Below are 26,129 nucleotides of genomic sequence, written 5' to 3' on the forward strand. Positions count from 1 at the left end.
GGCACTATCCATGTCAGTGCGATGTTACCGTTCAAGCTCGAGGATAGGAAATGGCAACTGCGTTCCAAAGTGTTTACTCCTTTGCTGCACTCTCTACTTATAATAAAGCAAGACGTGATATTAACTTGCCAGGGAGGCTAGACTGGGTTAAATTTGTCAGTTCCTCTCGTCCAATTCCAGTGGGGCTTGTGGTTTCATAATGAAAAGCCTCTTGGAGTCTCCGGGATAGACTGAGGCGCAGTGGCTGAAAAGACAGAATGAACAAAAAGATGTTTTGCTTCGGGAACATTTCTTTCAGTGTTTCGGGCACTCAGAGTCCTGTAGTGTCCTTTTTTTTTCATTTCAGCCGTCAGCACATTTTGTGTGACTTTTATAAAATTTGCCGTTGAAGTCGATGACGTCTTAGAAGATTTGATTTCGCAGTCACTTGTCATGTGGTTGAACTTAGAAAGCGGTTATTAATCCCTGTGTACTCCAAAGAGCTTTCTTGAATCCTCTGCTGCAGAAGTAAATGCAAAAAGTGTTTTAAAGTAATTAGCACTCATCTGTTTGACACTTGGGCTCAGTGTTATGTTTAGTAATACATCACAGCAGGTAATAATAGAGCTCATCAGATTTACTCATACAGATATATTCCACTGGTGTGAAGTATACACATGCTGCTCTAAAGCATTAAATATCATCTGTGTAGAAAATCTAGCTAAGATTCCTCCATTCTCCCTTTTTTTTTTTGCCCCCTCCAGCGTCCGCAGCGCAGCCCTTCAGCCCCTTCTGGTTCACGGTGGAGCCCCAGGACACGCTGGCCATCCGGGGAAACTCGGCACTGCTCAACTGCTCGGCCCACAGCGATGCAGCCACGCGCGTAGAGTGGAAGAAAGACGGCACCTTCATGAGCCTGGTTTCGGACGAGAGACGACGCATACTCCCCGATGGCTCGCTGTTCTTCACCCACGTGGTCCACTCCAAGCACAACAAGCCTGACGAGGGCACCTACCAGTGCGTCGCCACCATCGACAACCTGGGGTCCATTTCCAGTCGCACGGCACGCCTCTCTGTAGCAGGTAAGGGCTTCGAGGCTTATCAACCTAGTGACCTATATGTTATCACGGTTAAAATAATGTGCAACTCTTGGTTAATTGTTTTGACAATGACGCATTTGGTGCTCTTAATCTGGTTGAAATGCATCATTAACGTGTTAAATACTCCTCAGGCTGTGGGAGGAGTTGAGATGAGTGACTTTGAAAGTGTTGCATGTTGCACCAGCAAAGGATTTTCACACCCTTGGCACACCTACACAGGTGTTTTCAATTGTTCTGGCTGATTGGACCTCTTCCAAGGACTGTATGTGTGTGCAAAGTACACACTTTGATTGACAGCTGATAACACCTGTGTGTGAGTGAATGTGACCTCACTAAACTCCCAGTATATATACTCCTCTCAACTTTACCCTGAAAACAATCTGCTATAATAATTGAACACCTGTGAAAGAAGTTTATAATATGAAATAAGATATATGAATATATGAAATAGATTAGACAAATGACATTTAATGAGCAACTCAGCATTTCTCTGCCAAGCTTTGTTACATATCCAGTTGGAACTCTTATCATTTATTTGTTCATTAAACACAACACTGATAAATCATCACCTGTTAAGTAGATAAGGCGAATTTGGTAGCAAATAGTTGCTTATTAATAGTTGCTTATATGGAGCAACATTATCATTCTTTTGGAGTTGTGTTTCTGGCCACTATTCACTCTCTATTCAGCTCTGTTTGTGAGTTCTACCAACTCCTGAGAGAAATATCTGGCTCGGTAGCTGTGAAACGCTCCCACCATTTTCACCAGCTAGTGGCTAACTGTGTCTGTGTTTGTCGCCGAGCAGATAGCGTACTGTGGCTTTTTAGATCTTTTCTCCCTCTGAAAACAGCAGCCTGTTGCGGCCTCGAAAAACAACAGTGAACCAAAACAGCAAAGTTACATTATTATTTAAAAAATGATTGTGATTTCTTGCTCGAAACCAACCAAAACATTCGGCTGCTCCGCACCTCGACTGCACTGCAAATGCACACCCACGTAACATCTGTCGGTGTGAAACGGTTCTTTTGTTGCTTTCTTTTGTTGATTGTTTTTTTTTTTGTCCTTGAATTTCTCTGCCATTTGTACTTTCTCTACAATAAATTCATTCACCTTGCTGAAGCCTGAATGCTTTTGCCCTACTGGATAAACGCTTGAAAAAAGGGTCTGTTGTTTTTTTTTTTTTCATTTCTAGCCCTACAATGTGACCTTGTTCAGTTTGGGAACAGCAAGTGATGTGGGATTATTAGGTGTTTTGAGTGAAGTCGTGCCCCGAAATTGAATTTGCAGTCGTAGGAGCCGCAGAATGCATTTACTGTTTGCTCGCTCCTCGGCACTGCTCCGGCAGATTTAAAGACACTCGAGAGAGGCCTCTTGTTGACAATAGGATAGTACAGTGTAAGCCTTTCTTATACTGAGTGCCAGTGTGAAGTTGCTGTCTTGACTGCGCTTCTGTTTCTTGTCAAAAGCTTTTGAAATAAAAGTTAATGAGCTGGTGTATTACTAGTGGAGAGATTGAGAAGATTCCTCCTTCTTCACTCAAAGAATTCAATCGTCTAACTGCGTGTTGGACGTGATATCTCAGATGCTACTTTGTCTTCAGTGTTTAAAGCAACACAGTGATTGGACGAGTAATGGGTTCCTAACTGATCTCTTAGACACCAAGCGGTCCAGATTTGAATTTCAGTTGAGGACCGCAGCCTCGCCTTTAATAAACATAAACATTTAATCTAATGTAAGGCTAGAAGTTAAAGCGAAACATTTGTAAGACCCCGGAGATGCATTTTGAAGAAGCTGCCTTACTTACTGCTGATCCAGCAGCAACAAGGGAAGCATGTGCTTAATCTAACAAACAAATGATATACTCCAATGTGTATTAACACATGTTTTAGCCGTTTTCAGCCTTTCCACAAATTATCCTAATGTCGATGTGATAGTAGATAATTAGTTTGTGGCCAACACACACACATACACAAACACACACTTCCTAACTGTGGCAGTGCTTCTGACCTTAATCAAAACCAGATTCGCTGTTAGTGTGCTTCTCAGGAAGAAAACAGAAACCCAGAACAGGAGTTTCTGTGTCTGTGTTAGCGTATGTGTGAAATGAGTAAATGCTACTGTGCGTGCATACGAACATGCATCTTGCAGGTCTTTTCGACCGTAGCCTGACAGTACTGTAGGCAATCCATCTCTGCGCTTCATCAATTTTTTTCCACTACAGCTGCATTGACGTATAACGCAGAGGGGACTTGTTTACTTCCTGTCCAGAGATGAGTTCTGCTATCAGACAGCCTCACAGCCGGAGCGGGATCTACCTGGGTCAACCGTGATGGGATGTTAGATACAATCAGTTTCTACTTGAAGAGGGGGAGCAGGTGAAATCTGTCAGCTATTACAGGCGCGGACGCACTTTTCACATGGAAATTTATAGAAGCTTCAGCCATTGTGCATACACGCACAAGTGCAGAACGCATGAAGCTATTGCATTTATGGTTTTACTCGCACACACACACACACACACATGCACAACCGCTGATGTATCTCCAGCTGGCTGGCAGGTGGCCAATAAAAAGGTTAATTGCAGTGTAGAGAGAGCAGGCCATTAGGCCGCCATCAGACCCAAGAACGATAGTGCAGGTGGGGGCGTAGTGGGCGTGACCTCTCAGATGTAATGACAGAATGAGTCACGGATGGCTAGCAATGGCAGGGAGCATATCTGACAAATACCCGGGTAATATCTGGGATTGATTACCAGGAGACGTGCCGCTCATTCTTCTCTAGGAAACACCCCCCCCCTCCCACTCCTACACATCACCACCATCATCACCATCGCCACGCCGCGCTGCTCTTTAGCTTCACCTCTCTGCTGCCACAAGCTCCTGCTCTCCTCAGGGTTAGGGTTAGGGTCGTTTGTTTATGAAGATGTCCACATGAGCGTAAAAGTCAGTGACAGGATTGATGTAAACACCTACTTGTATGGTGAATGGACTGCGTTTATATGGCGCCTTTCTAGTCTTATCAACCAGTCAAAGCGCTCTACAATACATGCCAACATCCCACCATTCACACACACACATTCATACACTGATGGCACCCTGCTCATCAGGAGTCCAAACCACCCTACACAATGTTTCCATGCTCACCCATTCACACACACACACACACACACACACACCGAGCAATTTGGGGTTCAGTATCTTGTCCAAGGACACTCTGACGTGCGGACTGGAGGAGCCGGGTATCGAACCACTGACCCGATTAGTGGACGACCTGCTCTACCTGCTGAACCACAGCTGCCTGCTTGTATGTTCGATATGATTACTGTATGTATTACCTCTAGTATCGTTGGTGTAATCACAGTAAGATGTGTTGAAGTGGACCAGATAATAGACAGACCCAAAAAATAACCCATATAACCACATCACATGTAATCTGCTTTATTAAAACAAATCATTTTACAAAATGTTTCTTAATGAGATCATGTTCATGTATATTTTTTACAGATGGATCATCATAGACTATTCACTGGATGGATTAACGCTGTAGCTGTATACAGTCTAAGCTAATTGCTTACACATTGCAGTGCTTGTTGCTAAGTGATAGTTTGATTATTCTTTGTCAGTCACTATAATCATGATATCAGGTTTTGAATTGTGACATAATTTAATTAACATTTTAGGAATAGTGCTATAATGATGAGTTCATAACAGAAATTTTAATTATGTGAGATTAGACGCTGGTGAAAACTTCTCACATGTGAAGATTTGGTGTCTTTTGTCAACTTACTATCACTGAAAATCTAAATATTTATAATGACACCACAGTGAACTCACTTTTTAATCAATTATTTGAAAAAATAACAGATAAATTAATTAATTATAGAACAATCAATCATGAAAGCAAAAATCATTAGCACAATCAAACGTCAGATTTCCCAGTAAGGAATGATTTCTGAAATATTTGCATTCCCATTACTATGCAGCCTTGATGCAGCCAGCCTTGAAGCTGCATCGTGTGCATGGTAACTAGCCTCTGCCTCTGCTTTGTCATCCAGTCTGCCTCTGTGTGTTTTAGCCTGTGTGTGTGTGTGTGTGCACAGTCAGATACTGTGGAAACACATGTAGACTTGAGGGAGGAGGGAGAGTATGGCCTAGTGGGGCAGAATCTTTATGTATTCAGTTTGAGTCTTTGCGAGAGAAAAGGAGAGGGGGGGGGGAGGGAGAAAAATTATAGGGCAGAGAGCGAGCGGTATACAGCGGTGATAGCCAGGACACAGAGCGAGACGCGAGTAATGAGAAATCCCATCTTAACTGTCTGCTGTTCTCCCACACAGCCGTCTCTCTCTCTCTCTCTCTCTCTCTCCCTCCCACCGGCACGCTTTGAACTCAGAATTGCTTGAAGTGAGCCCCACCTCATCGCTGCTTAAAAGGGAAACCCCCCCAAATGAGAAAACAGTGAATTAATTTTGTCCCCTCTCTTTCACCGTCTCGCCGTCTTTGTTTTGTTTCATTCCTGACCCTCCTATACACACACACACACGCCACAGTCCTCTGCTCAAATATATATCAGCTTTTTTGTTTTAATGTTTCTTTGTGTCTCGTCCTTTTCGGTCCTCTCTGTTATTCTTTCTCTTCCGCTCTCACCTATAGGCTACTGTGTGCGTATAAAGATAAGCAAAGCCACTTTTTTTTTTACTTTGCTTTGATATCATGTTTCACTGAAATCTAATTTCTGCCTCCCCACAGAAGTAGAAATTATAAGAACACCAACACTCTTCATGTGTCATGTGTGTCGTCTCATATTTAAGCATGCTCATGCTTTGATAGAGTCGGACACCCTTTGAAGGATTTAGGGGTGTCGGCAGATTCTTTAATCCCTTTTTTGATGTATTTTAATCTGTTTTGGGGAGGGGGGAGGGGGGGGGGGGGGCGTCACAACCCCGAGGACATGACAGCTTCAAAATGTGCAAACGGGGGATGATTGCGTCACTATTGCACAGATAGGCCTTTGTGTTATTGTTGAAGATACTCTGTAGGACATACAGTCGATTGTTTAAGTTGGCATCTTTACATATTGTGAATATTTAAACGTCAGCTGTGTTTTAGTAACATAAAATAGACGTCAACCGAACATAGATGAAGACATTCATGTGGGATGAAATGTCATAATGATCCAAATGCGCAAAGGGTTGCTGTAGTTAACACATTTTCTGTAAATCCTTTTGTATATGTGGCTGTGTCAGTATGACTAAACATAGACTGTATATAAAGACGGATGTAGCCACCCATTGGAACCAGTTTGAAAGTTGCTGCTTACGTTCGGCGCCATCTTTTCCATTCAGAGCCAGGACCTTCCAAATAAAGAGCGCGGGGATGTTGAATCTTATTAACGGAGCAATAATTTCCAAAAATGACCACCAACGCACTTATTAAAGTGCCCTAATTTTAGCAATTGAGACCATAATGAATCATTAAAAAAATATTATTGACTAGAGAGAAGTTGACACTTTCTGGATGGGAGTCAGTTGGAGCCAGCATCTAACGGCTGTCGGAGTCGAACACTTAATTTAGTGACTCACATGACCACAACGCGGTCAATGACAAACACACACATACGCTTAGTCGCCAGGGTACTAAGTGCAAGAAATTCCACCTTCATGGACTTTTAAAATATTTAGTTTTTGTTGGAAATGTGTAAGTGAGACGTTGATTCAAGTATATTTTTGGGGGTTATGGAAGCTTGTGGTGCTTTTGCATTATATTAAAAGGTGTTTGTAATGTTTTGTCTGCCCCGTGTCATCAGGGTGTCTGTTATGTCACGTCTCACATTCTCTACTAACTTGGCTTCCTGCTCATTCACCATATTTTCATAGTCATATTCACTCAACCAGCTGGTCTCCTGGTATCTCAGGTTAGACGTAGTTGTAAAAAAAAAAGTGTCCCGCCGTCTCAGCATTCCTTCATTAGTCAATTAGAGATGAGTATTCATAATCAATTGGTTTACATACACTTAAGCAACCGTGTTATTACCAGCTTTCTGCAAATACCCGACGTCTGAAACGCCACGTAAACAAGAAACCTGCTTATCCTTATCAGGTTACAGAATTAAGGGCAGATGCGGGCGACAACAGCTGTAGAAAGCTGATTTCTTGGGCTTGTATGGTATATATATTTTCTAACAGGGTTTTCACATGTGCACGGTACCATAACAAAGACACATGACATTTAATCACGGGGGGGAAAAGTATTGTCGTGGCAGCAGTGCAGCGAGATGAAAAAAAAGATCATTACTTGCAGTGGTGTCTTTGCATCCTCGATAATTCGATCCGAAGTCCAACACAAACTGGAATGAAAAATAAAAAATTAAATAAAGTGTCTTTACACAGCTGAACAGCAGAATGTAAAATGTGCAATCCTTCACAACAGAGACTTTAGTGTAATTGTGCTGTTCTCCAACTAAAAAAACAAAATAGGCTGTAAATCTCTTTTTGGTTTCAGCCTCATTTTCACTGCAATGATATCTTAACAGTATGCGACATTAACTTTTATTAAACATCCAATCAGCCGTTCTTGGTCGGTAAAAGTGGTAGAGGAGAGTAGGCGAGACGTGATTTTTCACATTTTCTGCCTTTTTTTTCTCACATCTCTCAATAGCCTGTTTCTTTTTTTGTGTCCACTTTACAATACAAACACATGCACACACACTTATATATACACACACACACACAAAACCAAGGGCAAACAAAAAAAAAAACTGTTATCGCAAAGGCTGATCTGTTTCTACCAACACAGAGATACAGCCCAGATATTCAACCACTCGTACACTTGTTCTGGTGAGCTGGAAGAGACTGAACTGCTCTTTGAGCCGCATGCATTCATCCTACTCTGTTTTCTTTTCACACGACCTAAACAGTACTGGTGCTACACATTCTTTCATTTTTCACTCCTCCTCCTCCTTCCTTTCTCACTTTATCCTCACATTCATTGAATCAACCTCCTGTCCATTCTTCTTACCTTCTTTACTAGCTCTCTCAGCCCTCCATTTTCTCTTTATTATCCTTTCAGCCCTCCACTTCTCTACTGCTCCAACACACCCACTGGCACACACACACACACATACACTCTTGCAATCACCCATTTTGCACTTCCACAGTGGCTGCACCCAAGTCATAAAGCGCCAAAATGGCAAACAAACAGTAATAAATCTCAAAAACAACAAAAAAAAAACATCTCCCCTCATTCTCACAGGAACCCCCAGAAAGAAATGCATCAACCATGTCATTGTTTTCCTCTTTAAAATTTATTCTCTCGCACGTGGGTGTGAGTCTCGACTACGTCCACACCGAGCCGTTTGAAAAGGAAATCACTTTCGCTTGTCATCTATCGTAGGTCGGCGTCCAAAACCTATGCTTTAAGAAATCTGAATCTGAAAAAACACCGGTCATATGTCGTAGCGCGGACGAGAATAAAGCTGTTGACATACGTCTGCTCTGACACGGTGCGGTGCTGTGTGTTGTGAATAATGTTCAGAAGCAAATTTTCTGTCACCTAATTTTGAATGCCTTTATAGCCGTAGACACAAGACACGTCTGTATTTATGTTTATGTTGTCAGACATGCTCATAAGCATGAAATAATGATTTTATCAACTATCTCAGTGCAGCATCGCAGGAATAATTGCTGGGCTTGATAACAAGTCCCATTCATGAAAGGGAAACAAATCACTACATTGTGCTTCAGTCGTCTGACGACGGAAACGGCCAAGAAGAAGTTTTGATATAGATTTGCGATATAAGTGATGATAAAGAGCGAGAGGCAACGGATCTGAGGTTTAGTTTCCTGCTTTTACCAAACAAACACGGCTGTAATACACAGTTTGTTGTTTTCCAATCGAAATAGGAAAAGGAAATTGAATGAACTGTTCCTTTATAGTGTCGGCGTCTCAGTATGGATGGAGCGTAAACAGCACTTTTAGATATATGCACCTCGGTGTATAGATAGCCAAGTCCATATCAATCTGCACATGTCCAGGTGCAGGTGCCTTCCCCATTATGACCAATTACGTGCTGCCTTGCTGCTGAGCGTCGGAGTCGTTGCCATGACGAATCACTCTGACCCGGAAACAGGGTCAGGGTCGCAGCGGTGTTCCATTACCTTGATTCCCATCTGTCTCACATGAGGAGGGATGGAAAGGCTGTAGGTATAAAGTAGAGGAGAGAGAGAGACTGTTGTTGCAAGCCTCCACTACTAATGTGTATTAATCATATGTTGAGCTGAAAAAATTAAATATCCAGCTACCCTTAGAGCACAAATAATGAAAAAAGACAAATGTTAAGATGCGGTTAATGAAAAGAAAAACAGTGTATTTGAGCTGTTATAGCGAGCTGCAGAGGAGACGGAGGATCAGGATTCGCTCACAGCGGCTGAGAAAATATGATGTGGGGAAATCTTGCGGTTGAGGATGGAGCTGCAGGGAAAGATCCATCTTTTTTTTTTTTCTCTCTCTCTCTCTGGAGGACGGCGGCGGGAGAACAGTGTCGGCAGGAAGTCTGTTGGAGGCTGGAGGTGGAGATGACAGCCTCCATTTTACGTGTATTCACCGACTGATTAAGTCCTCTGGGTTGGTGGAGAGGCTGATGGAGACGGCCCTATCTCTACTCTCCAGACACCTCAGTGCGTGGTGCATGTGAGGGTTTGTGTGTGTGTGTGTGTGTGTGTGTGCGTGGGAATGTACGCCCAGGCGTTTAATTGTCTTTGTATGTTTCTGGGATTCTTCTGCTATATGTGACATGTCATCTTCCAACATGAGCTTTATTCTGATTGTGTATTAAAAGTTGAGAACCGATACACAGTTGTTTGTACGCTGGTAAACTACTTCAACACCAGCTGTTAGCTTTGAGATTTCTACCTTTTATTGCAGTCTAATATTGCTTCCTTTTACCCAGAAACCCAGTGTTTGACATTGGATATGAAATTGAGTTGTGTTTCAGCATCCTTGAAAACGGGCTGTGCAACGTTGTTTTTACACCAGAAACTCAAGACGGTGGTGACAGTGTGGGTGGTGTTTTGTAACTTTATAGGATTTCAGGTGTTGACCCATTCACACTTTTATCTATCTCGGTGTGTAAAAGGATATTAGAGGGTAGCAGAGTTATATATGTGGCAGGACAACATTACAGGTTTACCTACAGCGTTACATTAGTTTACCTGTCGGACAGGAAATATAATGATTCCCCCCTTTGAATGGCTTCTTTAACACTGTTGCCTGTGGTGCAGACATCTTCACTTTGTTATTGTGCCAGTGCCAGATTATGTGCTGCTCACAGAGAGTATGAAAAAAAAAAAACCTCAAGTACCAGGGGACATTTTCTTCAATACAATGAAGCTGCATTTAGAATTCCAAATTAAAGTGTACCGTCCAATTGAACTCAGACCGTTTTCAGCCTGTGTCTGCACTATGCTTTGGCTGCTGCAATTACTGTGTTCTAATGAGAGTGATAATTGACTGCTGCAGTCAGCAGATGAAGATAAACTCTATGTGCATAATGATTCCTCCAACTCATGTTACTCCTCTGTGTTTTTAAGCGCCCTGCTAGCCATCCTGCACCTCAACACCCCCGCTACCTGAACTTTCGCTGCACAACCGTGCGTAGTGCATATCCCCGGTACGTGTGAGGCATCTGCACATCAGTGATGATTCTTCGCCGCTCAAGGCTTTCCACACCAACCTCAGAGATTTCCCCTTAAATGCCCTCATTTTCTCTTTGGACCCAAAGGATAGAATCATGGCGTCTGGGAGAATTTGGCTGCTAGCATGACATGTTAATTAGCTTGAGTGTTTTGTCTTTTATAGATGCCTCGCTACCATCTTACTCTAAAATATCTACTTGTACGCGAGTAGCATAATCATGAGGTCTCATACATTTTTGAATCGCTCCTCAACCGCTACAGTTGTACGGGGGATATACTTCAAATATATGTCAAAGCTTCCTGAAACTGAACTTGACACATTCCCCAGATTTTACTAAAAAGTGACGCTGTAAATTAAGAAATTTTTTCATATGTGGTGTAATCTTGTTAAATAGCACATCACAAGATATCCTTTACACCAGTCAAGTGGAATAAACAAGCAGGACTTCATATATTAAGATTAAGCATGCATGATATTGAACAGATTTTTAGCTACAAATCAGTCCAACAACTTCAAATTAGAACCAACAAACACATGTTTCATCTGCAACTTACATTTACATGATAAGTCATTAATCAGCCAAACTTGACTTCTTCAACAAACTGTCTATTTACAGGGTCTGGATTCTTCTTAATCACAATTCTTATCACAATCGCACGGTAATGACGCTTGTGTTCTTGTGCTTTTTGGCAGGGAACTGTAACTCTGCATTAGGTTACAACATAAGGCTACAACAGATGACCCGTTACCAGAGTGAATAGTTTCCACTTCACTTCAGTTCTTTCCAAACAAATTACTTCTACCATTTTCACTTAACTCTGAACTTTTTAATTATTTAATTTTGGGTTGGTGGGATGGTGGTGTGTGTATGTATGCCAGCTCTGGAATACCAATAATTGCTGTGAAAAGAAAAGAGGTGACATTTTTACTGTAGCGAGTTAGTTTCGTCACTTATAACGTCGGCTTGTAGAAGCTGAGTCTTATTAAACCACATGCGGTTCATACAGTGTTATCATCCGTGCAAGCCTCCATCCCTAAATCAGAGCAGCATGAAGTGACATTTAAAGAAGCGAGAGGGACACATACTGTAGTTACAGGAAATAAATGGACAAAATACTACTAAAAAGTCTGCGTTCGGCGGATTCTCATTCCGTTCCACAACAAGCAGTAACCGCCTCAGGTCAGGTACAGTAGCTATACGTTCGCTAGATCCACTCAGACAGATGAGGAAATGCCAAATAACACAAGATACATATTCTGTGTAGTTGGCATTGTGTTTTTTCATCTTAAAGATAGAATAAAGAAGGGTTAGTACCCCATACTGTACCTTAAGGACATATAATAAAAATAATAAATACAATTTATAGAGTATAAACAATATTTTTACTTAATTAGCTGCAGTTCTGTGTTACCGTCAGTCTACAGTACATATGATGAGAAATCACAGGGTTCCTCGGAAGCATAACGTATTCCTGGAAAGTATTCTCCAGGAAAATATTCGACCTTAGCACATGTGAAATTACAAAAAAAGACCCCTTTTCATCTCCACAAGCCAGGGTTTATTACTGTCTTACCCCGCGGATAGGAAGAGTATGTTCTCCTTATGTAGACCTCTCAGGATGGATATGCGCGGCAAAGTTCACAGTTAAGTCAAAAAATAGCTTCTTTTGTGCAGAGAGTTTTACTACCTGGGGAGATCCTCATTCAAGGCTCTGAAAAGTTTTTTTTGCAGCGGACTATCCATCACTTCTATAAATCTGCATAAAAAAGAGGCCAGACCGCACTTGAGAGTATTTTGTTTATCCTCCCCTCCCTCATTGACATTCACCGTCCATGTCTCCTTCCTTGCGGTTGTACAGATAGAGATACCTACGCCGTTACGGACCAGCGAGCTCATCTGCATCCGCCCTTTCATCTCCCGACGCCTGTCCGAGTGAGCACGCATGAGGCAGTTTTGGGTTTTCATATTAAAACGTCCCCATGTTTCAAAGCTAAATTGGGCTTCATAGGGCTTTTGAACCCTGAAAGAGAGTTGACTCTCCCAGTTTTTTTTTTTGATGGCTCCCTATGCCGTGGGGAAATCTTTTCAAATGCACCTCTGTATTCATCAGACACACGGGGCGGGCAGAGAAAGAGAGACTGAGTGGGGGGGGGGAAAGTTTTTATTCTAGATTGATACGGTCCAGCTAGCCTTGAGGTTTGATTTTTCAAGGCCACTTGTCTTGACACCTGTTCTCTGAAAGAATTTCAGCTCCAGCGAAAATCATTCAGATATCTCATGAGGCTTTGCCCTTAAGTCCTTCTGTTATTGGCTGCTTTCTGGAGCATTGTCGCTAGACAATGATAAGGATGTCAGATTTTTTTTTATGCGTTATCCTTTTGAACGACGGTCTGTTTCGTGAGTAAAACGTGTGATTCCAGGGTGACAGAAAAGGGATTTGATTTTTTGTTACTTTAGATGTAAATAAAATATGTTTGAAATGCATATTTTACTCTGCTCGGCTTGTGCTGAGGATGCAGAAATATGGTGCAACCGTTAGTGTTCTGTTGCATATTCTACACTGCAAAGAACGTCTCGCCTTGGGCACAGATGGAGTGTACTGAAGAAACCAAAGTGCGAAGTGCTCAGTTGGTGAGCATCTTGGTTTCTTATGCTTCAGAGACCAACATTATTTATGGACTGCCTTTTTTTTTTTTTTTTTTTTTTTTTTTTTGGCAGCATCCGAGCAGGTTTCCATAAGCTTTAATGGTATTATGATGGCAGTGGAGAGGTGGGGCTCGTGCCGAAAGGGACTCGCTCAAAGTGTGAGAGGTGACACCTCGAAAAGCATTTCCTTGCTCTTCCACTCAATTCATATCCCATGCTCTCTCTTCCAGCTGACTGGAAATTCACATTCTCAAACATGCTTTTTTTGTGCTGGTGAATAACGATAGCTCTTCCTTGTTTTCCATTTCCCTTAATTACGGTGGACCCATTGATATTTTTTTTCTGTAGTGACAAGTAAAAGCAGTTCTATCCCAGGAAACGTCCGCACTTTGCTCAACATTCCTTAATGAAAAGCGCATTTGCATTTATTTTGTGTCTTTTAACCAAAGACAGACAGTAGGCATTCCTCACTCAGTGTCAATCAAAAACTAACTTGAAGGGTAGAAAAAAAGAGGTTTTTGAGAGTGCAGGATGGATGCTCGGTGCTTGCCAAGTATTCCTGCGCGTTCTGAATGATGAAAATAAAAGCTGGGGTATGAATGGGCCACCGTACGTGTTCTTCATCTGGAATAAAGACTGTTCGGGGAGCTGTTGGAGCCTGTTCAGGCCTGCTTGAACACAGACTCTGTGTTATTGTGCAGGGGCATGACATGTGTGATGCAGGCAAGACTTGTGTGAGCAAGAGCGAAGTGTGAAAAAGAGAGGTGTGATAAACAAGGAAGATGGAAAGCTAGAAAGCGATACGTCGTCTCAATGAGTAATCCAACTGCGAGCGGAACGTAAGGAGGACGCTGTGAAAGTGGTCGTAAGCGGTTTACGTATGCGTATGTGGATCCTCCTTTTGACTGAGCTGCCCTGAACTCTGTGTGTAATGGCCCTGGGGAGGGTGTTCAGACTTCTCCTCTTCCCCGCCGTGCAGCGCCTTCACGGCTTTTTGATTGGTGGAGGCAAGCTGTGGAGGTGTCAAATTCGGGGTAGCGTGTGCATATGAGTGCACACACGCACACACACGCGCGATTCTCCGAGCGGCGTGGAGGCGTTCGAGTCACTGGGTTGAGTCTGATGAGGCTTGATTGATGATTAGAAAAAAATAAAGGCTTGCGGTGTTGGAGTAGAGGCTCCCTGCTGTTAGTGTTGATGTGTGGTATTATGGAATTGCCTTTTGTACAAGCGAGTCTGACTGCATCATGCCTCTGAGTGTGATGCTGCGTGTGTGTGTGTGTGTGCATTCTTCCAGGCTGTAGAATAACATGTGCATCAAGGTCAGTGATAAGTATCTCCCCTATTGTTTATTCACACACGCACACACTCACTCACTCTCACACAAGAAGATGAGGCACTACAACAGCATGTCTTCTATCCTACACACTGCCAACAGTTTTGCTTTTATCCCCCCCTCCTGTACCTCACCTTTCAGCTTTCTTGCACCCTCAGTGCTGCTTTTTAACACTCAGGTCTCTATTCCTGTTACGTTTGCAGCCAGGGAACATAAAGCAAGCTTATATACCGCTGTTGCATCAAGACATTCGTCTTTGATGTGAGGTGTATTAAATCTTTCTTCTGGCAAAGGGGGATTTTGTTTTGGATTGTGCAACCTCGTGCTTAAAGGACAGAAATACGCTTACCGAGGTGTCTCCCTCGTAGTCATATCACTAGTTAAACATGGATTACACCACTTCAGACGAACGTGCGCTGTCCTTTTTTAGACGTATGATTTTAAACGCCGGTCAACTCAACGCGCACAAACGCTCACATACAATTAAGACTCATCACGGAGGTTGATTTAGCTCTGTTCAGGCATTCAGCATAGCATCTGCTCCGTTTGAAGGCGATGCACCGCAGATGGATCGGACTAATTGCCAGCGCCGCGACGTAAGACCGTCCAGGTGTTACGGAGATATGTTGCATTCTTTTCCATTAGAGTTGAGTGATTGATTGGATCGCCTTCATTGTCTTCCTCGCTATTCCTGATATGATCATTTCAGTAAGTTGCTTTGTTTTTCACTGTTTTTTGTTATTTGAAGAAGAGCCACTAATGCACAGTCGCCCTCGGTGAATATATCCGTTTCATATTTTTAAAATTTTTAATTAACCACAATGAATAAACAGTCTACCTATTAGCGGTGCGTAAGAGTCGGCCCTCAGAGGGATAAATGCTGCACACCGGATGATCAAATACAAACGTTGCTCTCCTGCAGCCTGTTCAGTATGTACAGTATGTTTTCACAGCACTTGATGTCTGTGTTCGCTGCCATTTGTTTATTCCGTATTATACAAGGCATCCGCATCTTACCAGACATGGCTAATGAACTTTGAAAATATGTTATGTTTTTATATCTACATGGAGAGATGGGTCCTCTCATCATGTCAGATCCCCCAGCTGAAATACGAGGGGGCTGTGCTCGGCCTGTTATCGAGGCTCGCTCGGGCAACTCAGAAGGATGTTTACATCAGCGCAGAAATGAAAAAAACAAATTCAAACTGGATTTCTGATCTTTTAGCTCTGATCTTTTTAAGAGGCAACAAACAATCAGCTCTTTTTTATTGATAGCATAAATTTTTCTGGGTGTATGCTTGGGCGTATATTTATCCAAATAAATACATGAATACTGGCTTTCCAGACACATAAATGAATTTTACATAATACATCATAATATATCTTTTTTCATCTCTTTTCTGTAATGTTTTTTTCTTAAATTGTCTTTCAGCTCCACAGACTTGATCAAACGCCAACAATCTGTCACTCATCTGTCCGAGTATATTTCCCATTCACTTCATTAAACTTGAATCTGTCACCGTTATTTCGAGTGTAGACTGTGCACATTTCCGCACAGCTGCTGGATTAAAAAACTCAATTTCAGACACAGATTTGTTGATCTTCTTTGCATCCCAAAAACTTGTATTATTTGCATGCAGAATATTTTTATCTGGTAATCCAAAGGAGTGCTAGAGATGTCGTACTTGTATAGTGGGAAGGGGGTACGGAGGACTGCTAACTGACGTTAATTTGCCACACCATCACACCCTTCGACGAGATAAATGATGATGAATGCCCCTGGTCATGCTGAATGACATCACCACCCTACAGCTGTGCATTCAGAAACATCTGCTACTCCCGAGCTGCCGGTCCCATACACATGTACACATACTCAACAAATACATTCGTACAAATAGAGGAATAGTTCATATTTGGTCTTCTGTTAAGAACAGTGGAGAATCTCATCCGTCTCGGGATAGACTGCCAGCAGCCGTTCTGCCCGCTTTTGTATCTGCAAGAGTGCAGCTTACACTTTGAAAGACAATTCACTTTAAATGCCGGAGTCAAGCCGGTGCTTTTGTTTACACGGTTGACTGCCAGTGCTTCAACATTGTTTCTGTAGCACAAATCATAATCAACAATACACAAAACACATGCTGATATTCTCCAGATAGCAGCTGTGGATACTTAAAGGAGCAATATACAACACTCAGCCCTACTAGGTATCAGCAAACAACTATTTGCTGTGTCAAGACATAGTGGAATAATGGCGTCCTGAGCAGAGAATGAAGTCACGCTCCCTCTGTGTGTGTGTTGTAGTCCAAACCTCTCGGTTCTTTGTTTTGATAGCCTATCTGGCCGTGTGTGCGTGTTAGTGCATGTGAGCGTGCGTGTTAGTGCAGGTGAGTTCCTTCCTGGGCTCCCAGCGTCCGTTTCAACATGGCGGCCAGGTCACAAACTTTCTTACATCACAGCTAAACAGTACACTAAAATATGTTTGATCTAAGTTTTGTGAGCAGCGTGTCCAGATGCCGCTTTCTTTTTTTTTTCCAACTTTATTGAGTAAACGACACGCACGTTTGTTTTGATCTGAGATGCTGGTGCTCTAGCGCGACATCTAGTGGGGCTGAATGTCGTATATTGCATCTTTTAACTGTAATATGTGATGGAAAATGTCTATAACAATTCTCTTTAAATGTAGCTCACTAGTAGTCTCTGTTGCAGGAAATGGTTTTTTTGCTCTACCTTGGCCTCATTGGGGTATAATTTAAAGCGCACACCCACACACAGTTTTAGAGATAAGTACTAAATTATGCTGAAGAATCAGCCTGCTGGATGGTTTTGTATATAGTCTTTGACGCATTTTAGCATTTAGCTCTCATAAATCAACTGAGAAGACGACAGTTCTGCTCTTTCATCATTGTGCTATCTCCACAATGAATTCTCTATTCTGTTGATAAACTACTAGTCAGGCAGTTAAAAAAAATAAAGTAAGACTGTGGTGGTGTGTTGTAGTCTTGTTTTTGAATATTGTGTGTAGTTTTCAAACTGAATGCTATCCTGCTGAGGCCCTGGTTTTTCTTTTGAAGATTATTTTCAGCCAGACTGGACTCGGACAAATCTTGATTTTATTTGTCTTCAACGCTTTCCAGAGTCTCTGTTCTCCCCTCTCTGCCCCTAACTCCATCACTTCGGCTGAGAGAGATGCTCCATTTTGTTCTGGCCCCAGTCTCCATCCGTCTCTTTTTTTTCCCCGGGAGCTGCTCTTGCCGGGCTGGAGCATAAGCAGAGCAACAAGGCTGCCGATAGCATCTACAGATGTGCCGCCAACATCCCCAGATAAGAACCAGCAGCAGCATGCCCCTCTCGAGCAAACAATAGAGCTCCCACTGAAATGTGTGGTGGGAAGATGAAGAGGAAAAGGGAGGGGTGATAGGAATGGGTGGAGACTGAATGAATGCGACTCGGAAGAGTAATGCAGGGACTACAGCACGGTGGCGGGGAAGAGGCAGTGAAACTGGAAGGAGAGGTGGATGGAGGGAGGCGAAATGAAGGAAGAGAGAGGTGAATCTGGGGGAGGTTATCCCCTCGGCTGGTATCTTTGTGTCCATCAACAGCAGGACAGGAGTGTGTTTGGCTCCTTTATCTGGATGGCCTGTTGAGCTGGTGGAGGGTGGAGGGGGCCCTTCATTCCAGTGGAGGGGGGGTGGGGGGGGCGTTGCTCAGGGGCCTCGAGGAAACAAGCACTTGACGAAAGACGTGAGGACGGGCCAGCGATAGCTGCTCTTAGAGGCACCTGTGTTGGATTTGATTGACAACTCCTTTATAATCCCACGGGTGACTCCTCTGACATTGGAAGCCGCTCTGTTGAGCTTCTCTCTGCATCCTCTCTTACCTCTCACCTCCTCCTCCTCATCCTCCTCCCCCTCCCATCCTTTCTTTGATAAGGGAGCGAGGGAAAGAGGGGGGAAGGTGAGACAGAAAGAGCGAAGGGATGTACGGTCGTAGCGCCAACACATTTATCTGTGCTCGCGTAATGGGAACAACCGCTGCCACGGTCTCCCATGGCAACGACTTCTGCGGAAGGTTAGCCTCAAAATGGGCCAAGAATGAGCTAAATTCCTAGTGATAAAATAAGACACCTTAACATGATTAGGGGCCCTAATGCAATCAGTATTGTTTCAGCTACAACTCAAATTACCTGTAATGAAAAAGGGCTATTTTTCCCAAGATACTCTGGGGGCGTTAGCTCGGAGGTCTAAATGCGAACAGGTGAACGCGCATGGGAAGACCCCGGAACGAGAGATTAAATGATACATGCTGACTCTCAAACTGAGGATATTATTAAAATATTATCGTATTAAACTTTAGAATCCAACGTTGAAACACAGTCACATCCCTCAGCTTCCTCTCGAGCACAAGTGTTAAGAAAATGTTGATACAAAAGGCAAAAAATTGAGTCAGTAACTTTTCAAATAAAGAAGAATCACCTGACTACAGCCTCTCAGACGTGGATTTACTGCTTTTCTTTGTCTCATGTGATAGTAAACTGAGTATCTTTGGGATTTGCATGTTGGTCAGATAAAACTAGATACTTGAAGAAGTCATTTTGCGCTCTGGGAAACTGTGATTCTCAATTTTTTTTGAACATTTCACAGATCAAATGATTAACGTTGATTTGAGGAAAATATTTGGCAGATTAGTCGATAATGAAAACGATTATTTGCAGCCCTACGTTTCAGTTATTTATTAATTAGAAAGGAAAAAAAAACATTTTTTTCCTCTGCGAGGCCACAGTTTCACAGTGACACTTCAAAAGTTGACAAATGACCCCCGCTGTGTGGGTGCGGTTTCTGGCTGGATGGCTCGTAACGAGTATTGACAGTTTTTGTCTGTGTGGAGAGAGAGAGAGAGAGAGCTGTACAGAAACGCGTCCATTTTGCAATCCAGGTTTTATGGTTTTGCTTGTTATAGCAGGTACTTATGCGGCACTTACGTATGTGATTGTTGTAAACAAGTATGTAAATACTCGTGTTGGGTGATATGATGTCAACTGTGAGTAATATTTTTCTACTGTTTCTACTGGAGACTTGATGGTATCGTTTTTACATGAATGAAATGACCTTGATTTGTTAAGCACTGGTCATATTATAAAGGATTTTACTCCTTATAATAATCATTCCTCTCAAAGATAAACAGGCTGTTTTGAGTTTGAATTAATTACACTGAAAAAGCTTTAATACATTTTACACATGATTTAGATGGTTGACATGTTTTTTAAAAAATGTATTAAACTGCCCGATGAAAGCGCAGTTATGGAATTAAAACAAACATACAAAAGGAAATATTCATTCCCTTCCCCTTGATGTTCCCATGGCAACTGACCCGGCCCTGTCATGTGTCCGTCTCCATCCATCACCATCCGCGAGCCTCCTCGTGGCCTCTCCTCCGTCTCTTCCCACAACAGGCAATCAGGAGCTGTCACAGTGCCAACCGTGCCAGCAGCCTCATCCTGATGTGTCATTTCCCATCCAGACACAATTGATTGTGTGTGATTTCATTGTAGGCTGATCTGTTCTTTTCTTTCTACTAACAAATGCAAACAGAAAAAAAATAAAAAATCAGCAGTCAGACAAGCGATTTGTCACATAGTAACATGCAGGATGGACAGGCAGGTTACTGGCGTTTGCTGGCAGTGATTGTCCTCTAAAAGCGCGTGTTATATATTCTATCTTCCTGGGCGTAGTTGTTAAAAACAAAACAGAAAGAGTGAGAAATGTTCACAGACTGAGGTGACTCCTCGCCTCAGTTGTACTCTAAAGAGCAGCTGCGCCCTAGGGCCCATCCGCTGATAGTCATAAATGTTTAGAAGGGCGTTCTTTGCACAACATCTGCTCTGCACCCAGAGTGGTTTAGCAGTTAAAAATATCCCTCCCCTGGCTAAGAGCTATCAGAGATGTTAAGCCCTGCAGAGTTGGCTCAACATACTTAAAGGTGTCTGTTGGCTGAGGATCAATGCCTTAAGTGCGCTACACTCCAGCAGGCTTCTGTTTGCATCTTTGTTTTTAAAAATGAAGTGGGTTTTTTTTGTGTTTTTTTTTCTTTACTGACTGCCTTCTGCCATCATAGTCTTTAGGTTGTCATATCAGGAATTGGGACACCAGCTGTCTCCTAAAGGTTTTTACTGTACTCTCTTCAGGCTTTGACTGGTTACAAGGTCAGGATATGCTCTTTCTGTCATTTCCTACACCCAGGAGCCATTTTTACAGCCCAGTAGATAAAATAAGAAACCCTGTCTGAGGCTGACTCCTGCGGAACGCCACCCATCCATCTTCTGTCTGTCCCTCTGATGTGTGTACACAACAGAAATATTATTGTGTTTGGGGAGTGTGTATGCTTTTTGTGGTTGCCATTGTTTTGCGCACACATCATTGGGTGCAAAAGTACCGATTCAACATCAAGCCACAGTTTTTCCACTGTTTTCCGCAGATTGACTTAACATTAAATGTTTCAGTCTGCCAAAGGCTTATTGGTTCTATTTATAACTTGGTTGTAAACTTGTGTCCTTGTCGTCCATTTATTGTAACAAACAGCTGTTTGGATCAGATGAAAACAGAATACATTAAAGGCGCACTATGCAGGATTTTGCTAAAAAGCAATATATAGACTCATACAAAAATAATCCCTCTCAATCGTCACTTATGACCTACTAGAAGTGTGTGGTGGTGTATTATCTGGTATTAGTATTTTAGTATTTCCTTATTTTCTTATTATTTTGCTGTGTTTGGGACATTTGTGGGCGTCGGCCTTTGGGCAGTGGGTGTGTAGCCCCCCAGCCAATAACAGCGCGCAGGGTGTGAGGTAGGGACTCGTAACGTAGCGACCAGGTTACATCGCTGTCTCCGTCTCTCTCCTCTCCTCTCCTCTCCGCTCTGCTCTCTGTCTGTGTCGTGGATGTATAAAGAGGACAGGTCTGTGTCTGTTTGACCGAGGGCGGGGCTGAGCTACACACACACACACACACACACACACACACACAGAGCAGAGAGGCCACAGTGTGTTTATTTGTGCTTTAGAAAGTAACTGCTGTGAAACAATCAGAAAATAACGTTTTATTTATCTGATCCACTGCTTTGTTCTTGCTAACGCTGCTCCCTCTCTTCATTCACTCTCTAGCTCGCTCGACCACTGCTGCTCTCTTTCTTGATCTGTCTCTCTCTCTCTCTCTCTCTCTCTCTCACTCTCTTTCTTCTGCCCCACTCTCAAATTGCTCTGGTGTCGTTCAGCCAGGGAGGAGAGGCCCACTTTGAATTGTGTGTTTACAAACAGCTACCAACAAATCCTGCACACTACGCCTTTAATTGAACGAAGATTTAGACGATTCCTTTTGTGGTAAAACATCATCTCTGCTAGTGACTTCCAGTCATCCCTCCCCGTCGCTGATGAAGACAAATATGTTGTGATGACACAGCCAGACTGTGAATTTCCTAATTTTGACAGTATGTCAGTCTTGTCAGTCTTCATACATGATAAAGTGCCTCAGTGACAACTTTATTAGGTTCTAACACACAGCTATAATTAATCCTGTCTTCATTCTTGTCAATCTCCCACCTGTCACCCACCAACAGGATAAAGGTTGTTGTCACCTTTTGCAGTGTAGGAAGTGAAAATCAGCCAAACACAACACTGACAGGACCTTCAAAGTTTATGTTTCCTGCACTTCTGTTGATATTGTTCAGTGTAAAAACGCAGTCGACTTTACAGATTTGAACAAGTTCACATGTCTGTATTTTTGGGTGAACACCCACAGGCTTCCACATAAATTGGTGGCAGTGTGTCCATCATCGTTTCCCCTATCAAGCCATACCAACTTTGTAATTAAACATTTTTTTGTTCTTTGTAAAATACTCAAATCAGCCCCATTTTTGACCACATCCCATATTTGTATGAAACCCAAAAAGCAAACTCCCTCTTGGCGTAGGATATAAAGAATTCATGCTGCGGCTTTCATGTAACATGCACAGCCACTTAAGAACATTACCAAAGCACTGCCCCTCAAAGTTACATTTCACAATGATCTTTACTGCATCAGAGAGATAGAAGAATCTCTTTTTTTTTCTGTGCACCATAAACCCTGAATTGCCTTTTATTAAGAGTGATAAAGGAGCCGGAGGGGAGACAATCTTTTCTTTTTTTTTGTAGTTTGAAGTGAATGCATTTGAGTGGGTCATGCAATATAATGCAATGAATGTTTGATAACAGACAGAGCAAAGTAGGAATATATGCATGTCTTTCAGAGCAGAAATCAGTTTTATATGCATCTGATTACAGCTGCAACTTTCATTACTGAATAATATGCCGTTTATTTTCCCGTCATTTGGTCTGTAAAACATCAGAAAACGGTTAAAATTATCCAACGGTTATCCAGTTTCCCAAAACCCAAGAGGATGTTTAACCAAGAGATGTTTTATTTAAGACTGCAAATATGCACATTTGAATATGAATTGAATTGAATTTCGGCATGTTTGCATGAAAAATCTCAATGAAACGATTATCAAACTAGTTGCTGATAAAGTTTTTGCCGATCGAATGCTCATTAGCTTGTTCATTAATGTATTAGTTATCACATATAACCGATGCTTCACTAATGGGATGTTTATTTTCATGTGCTCTGAACATTTAGGCCCAACAGCGCTCTCTCATAAACCCAGAAGGAATCAGCCTACTGACTTTTAAATCCACTCTTAAAAGTAAAAAGTGAAATTTGATGCATAACACTCAAATAAGTGCAATGTTTACTTTTTAAAAGTTTTAATCACACAGGAAAATATATCACACTGTCCTTACGACTTGTACACAGAAAGTCTAAACCTCTACAGAAGGTGTGAGTGCTCTAACACCTGTAAAACTATATTACCCAATAAAATATCCCTGTATAATGAATCCTACAGTAGTTTAGTAGTTTTTTGAACTGACCCTTCTTTACACACACACAAGGGTGTAGAAATAAGTCCAAAACAACATCACCACCAAGTTCATGTTTAAAAAATCATAAAACATCATACAAAGTCAGGACGTGTTGCTGTCATGATTGTATTGGATTGCATCAAACTGTACAGGTGTGCCTAATAAACCAGTAACTACCTACCTGTGTATCTGTATCACTTTGAAGAGTTCCTCTTTGTGTTCGACTGACTGAACGGAGCGCTCTTTAAATTATACATTTGAAATCCCCTCAAAGAACAAAATATCAATAAGGCGTGGATACTTTTTTTTACTGTTTTACTGTAAGAAAAGTAACCTTATGTGTCTAGCCTGAATAGTATGATTCGCTGTAATGAAGGAAGCCCTTAGAAATTTTCTGCCCTGAAGCTCTGAAACCTTCAATTAGGGAATTAATGATCACGTACGCCGCAGCTGGTCTTAAAGGGAGCATGAACAGATAGAGGCTGTGAGCAGAATAAAGCAAAGCACATATTGTACGAGGGGGGTTTTTTACAGTGTGGAAATACATTTAGACCTCGCCTAAAGCGCACGCTTTTCTCAAAGCCAATACATCTAATAGACGTTATTGTCTTCTTTTTGGACTGCTTGATTACCCTGCCACTCTCCTATTCTCTCTGAGTCTCAGATTTTCCCCTACCATTGATTGGATGTCTTTACACACTGTCTAATTGACTCTTCATCCAGTGTTGGATCCATCACCTCACTGACTGAAATTGGTCTTTTTTTTTTTTTGGCTTAGCAAACTCGAATTAGCTCATTCTGGTATTGTGAAATTCATAATTCGACAATAGGACTGTGATTGCTGTGTCTTTGTGTACATGAGTTGCAAAACTCTAATAGATAAGGGACGACAGTGTCTAAAGAGCAGGGGGGGTGGGACGGACGGTCATCCTCTGGTAAATATCAGTTTGTGACAGTCGATTCATTTCAGAGATTTCTCTGACATGAAGGTCTTTAATATACTTTCGTAGTTTTCCCATTTTTCTTCAACCTGACTTGTGTACTTCAATTTCAGGTATTGATTTCCCACATTTCCCAGAATTACTTTCACCAGCCCCCAGAGAATAGGCGTGGACTTGTTGAATCCAGAGAGAGAGAGCAGCCGTGGTCAAGCGAGCTAGAGAGTGAATGAAGAGAGGGAGCGACGTCAGCAAGAACAAAGCAGTGAATCAGATAAATAAAAACATTATTTTCTGATTGTTTCACGGCGTTTTAAACTTTCTAAAGTACAAATAAACACCCGCGTGCGCACACACACCTCCGCACACCTCCGCACGAGTAGTGGAAGTAGAGAAGTAGTGGAAATAATAGCTTGATAAGAATGAAAGTCCCAGTTGCGACTGTGTTACGTTCTGGTCTACTGATTTCTGCTATCAGTGAAGAAATTGGCATCTCTGCCTCCTTTTGTGATGTATTTCTCCCTTCTGATTGTTCATGATTGCAAAACGGCAAATCTAGCCATCATTCTTCTCTCGCTCCGAGACACAATTGCAGTTGTGCCGGAATTATCTTTGCATGATGTCTCATCGGCCGTCTTATTACCTGTAAGTACATCACTAAGCAACAAAACTGACCAAGCGATGTAAGATAAATCGTCAGGCGGCTGCGGCTCAGGAGGTAGAGCGAGGTCGTCCGGCTAATCTGAAGATCGGCGGTTTGATCCTCCGTTCAGTATGTTGAAGTGTTCTCGGGCAAGATACTGAGCCCCAGATTGCTCCTGAAGGCTGTGTCATTGGTGTGTGAGTGTGTGTGTGAGTGTGTGAATGAGTGTTAGCAGGTATTAGCATTAGCAGGTTGGCACCTTGCATGGCAGCCTCTGCCATCAGTGTATGAGAATGTGTGTGAATAGGTGAATGTTGGCATGTAGTGTGAAGCACTTTGAGTGGTTGGAAGACTAGAAAGGTGCTATATAAATGCAGTCCATTTAACATTTACCATAAATCTGCAATAACTTAACATTTATCCCCTATATTTGTCCCCAGCAGAGGGCCGCAGCTGGACATCAGCCCAACAGGCTGATCAGTCCAGTCTAGGAAATGAATAAACTCAGACTTGGGGAAGGTTTAGCCAGTATCCCATAATGCTCGTAGGCATGACTCATCCAGCCGAGGCACAAAGTGTTTCTTTGTTTCTGGCTTTTTTGACTGAAATTGAGTCTTTTGACAGCATTTGCCTAGCATGAAGTTTAGTGTTGTTACAGTTTTTACATGTTTTGACTGCCAGGTTGAAGGTTAAGATAAGACTGTTGTCGTGCGACGTAGTAAATGTTTAAGTACTTATGTTTAAGTCAGGATTCGTTGAAATTGAGCTATTTTATCAAATGTTGTCATACGTTTGCTAGATTTGTAAGGATTTCTTTTTTTATGATAATTAAAGGCAGAGCACCAGGC

General features: G+C 42.3%; 1 protein-coding gene across 10 annotated transcripts in view; it reads left to right on the forward strand.

Moving 5' to 3' along the window:
• neo1a (neogenin 1a) overlaps positions 1-26,129 on the forward strand; it is a 160,007-nt gene that overhangs the window by 56,229 nt on the left and 77,649 nt on the right. For all 10 annotated transcript variants that reach the window (XM_042415494.1, XM_042415493.1, XM_042415498.1 and 7 more), the window contains one exon: positions 744-1,061. In XM_042415494.1, the coding sequence (XP_042271428.1) occupies positions 744-1,061 (318 nt within the window). The remainder of the gene's footprint in view (positions 1-743; positions 1,062-26,129) is intronic.

Source organism: Thunnus maccoyii, chromosome 1 (genome assembly GCF_910596095.1).
Source record: "Thunnus maccoyii chromosome 1, fThuMac1.1, whole genome shotgun sequence".
Lineage (NCBI taxonomy): Eukaryota > Metazoa > Chordata > Actinopteri > Scombriformes > Scombridae > Thunnus > Thunnus maccoyii.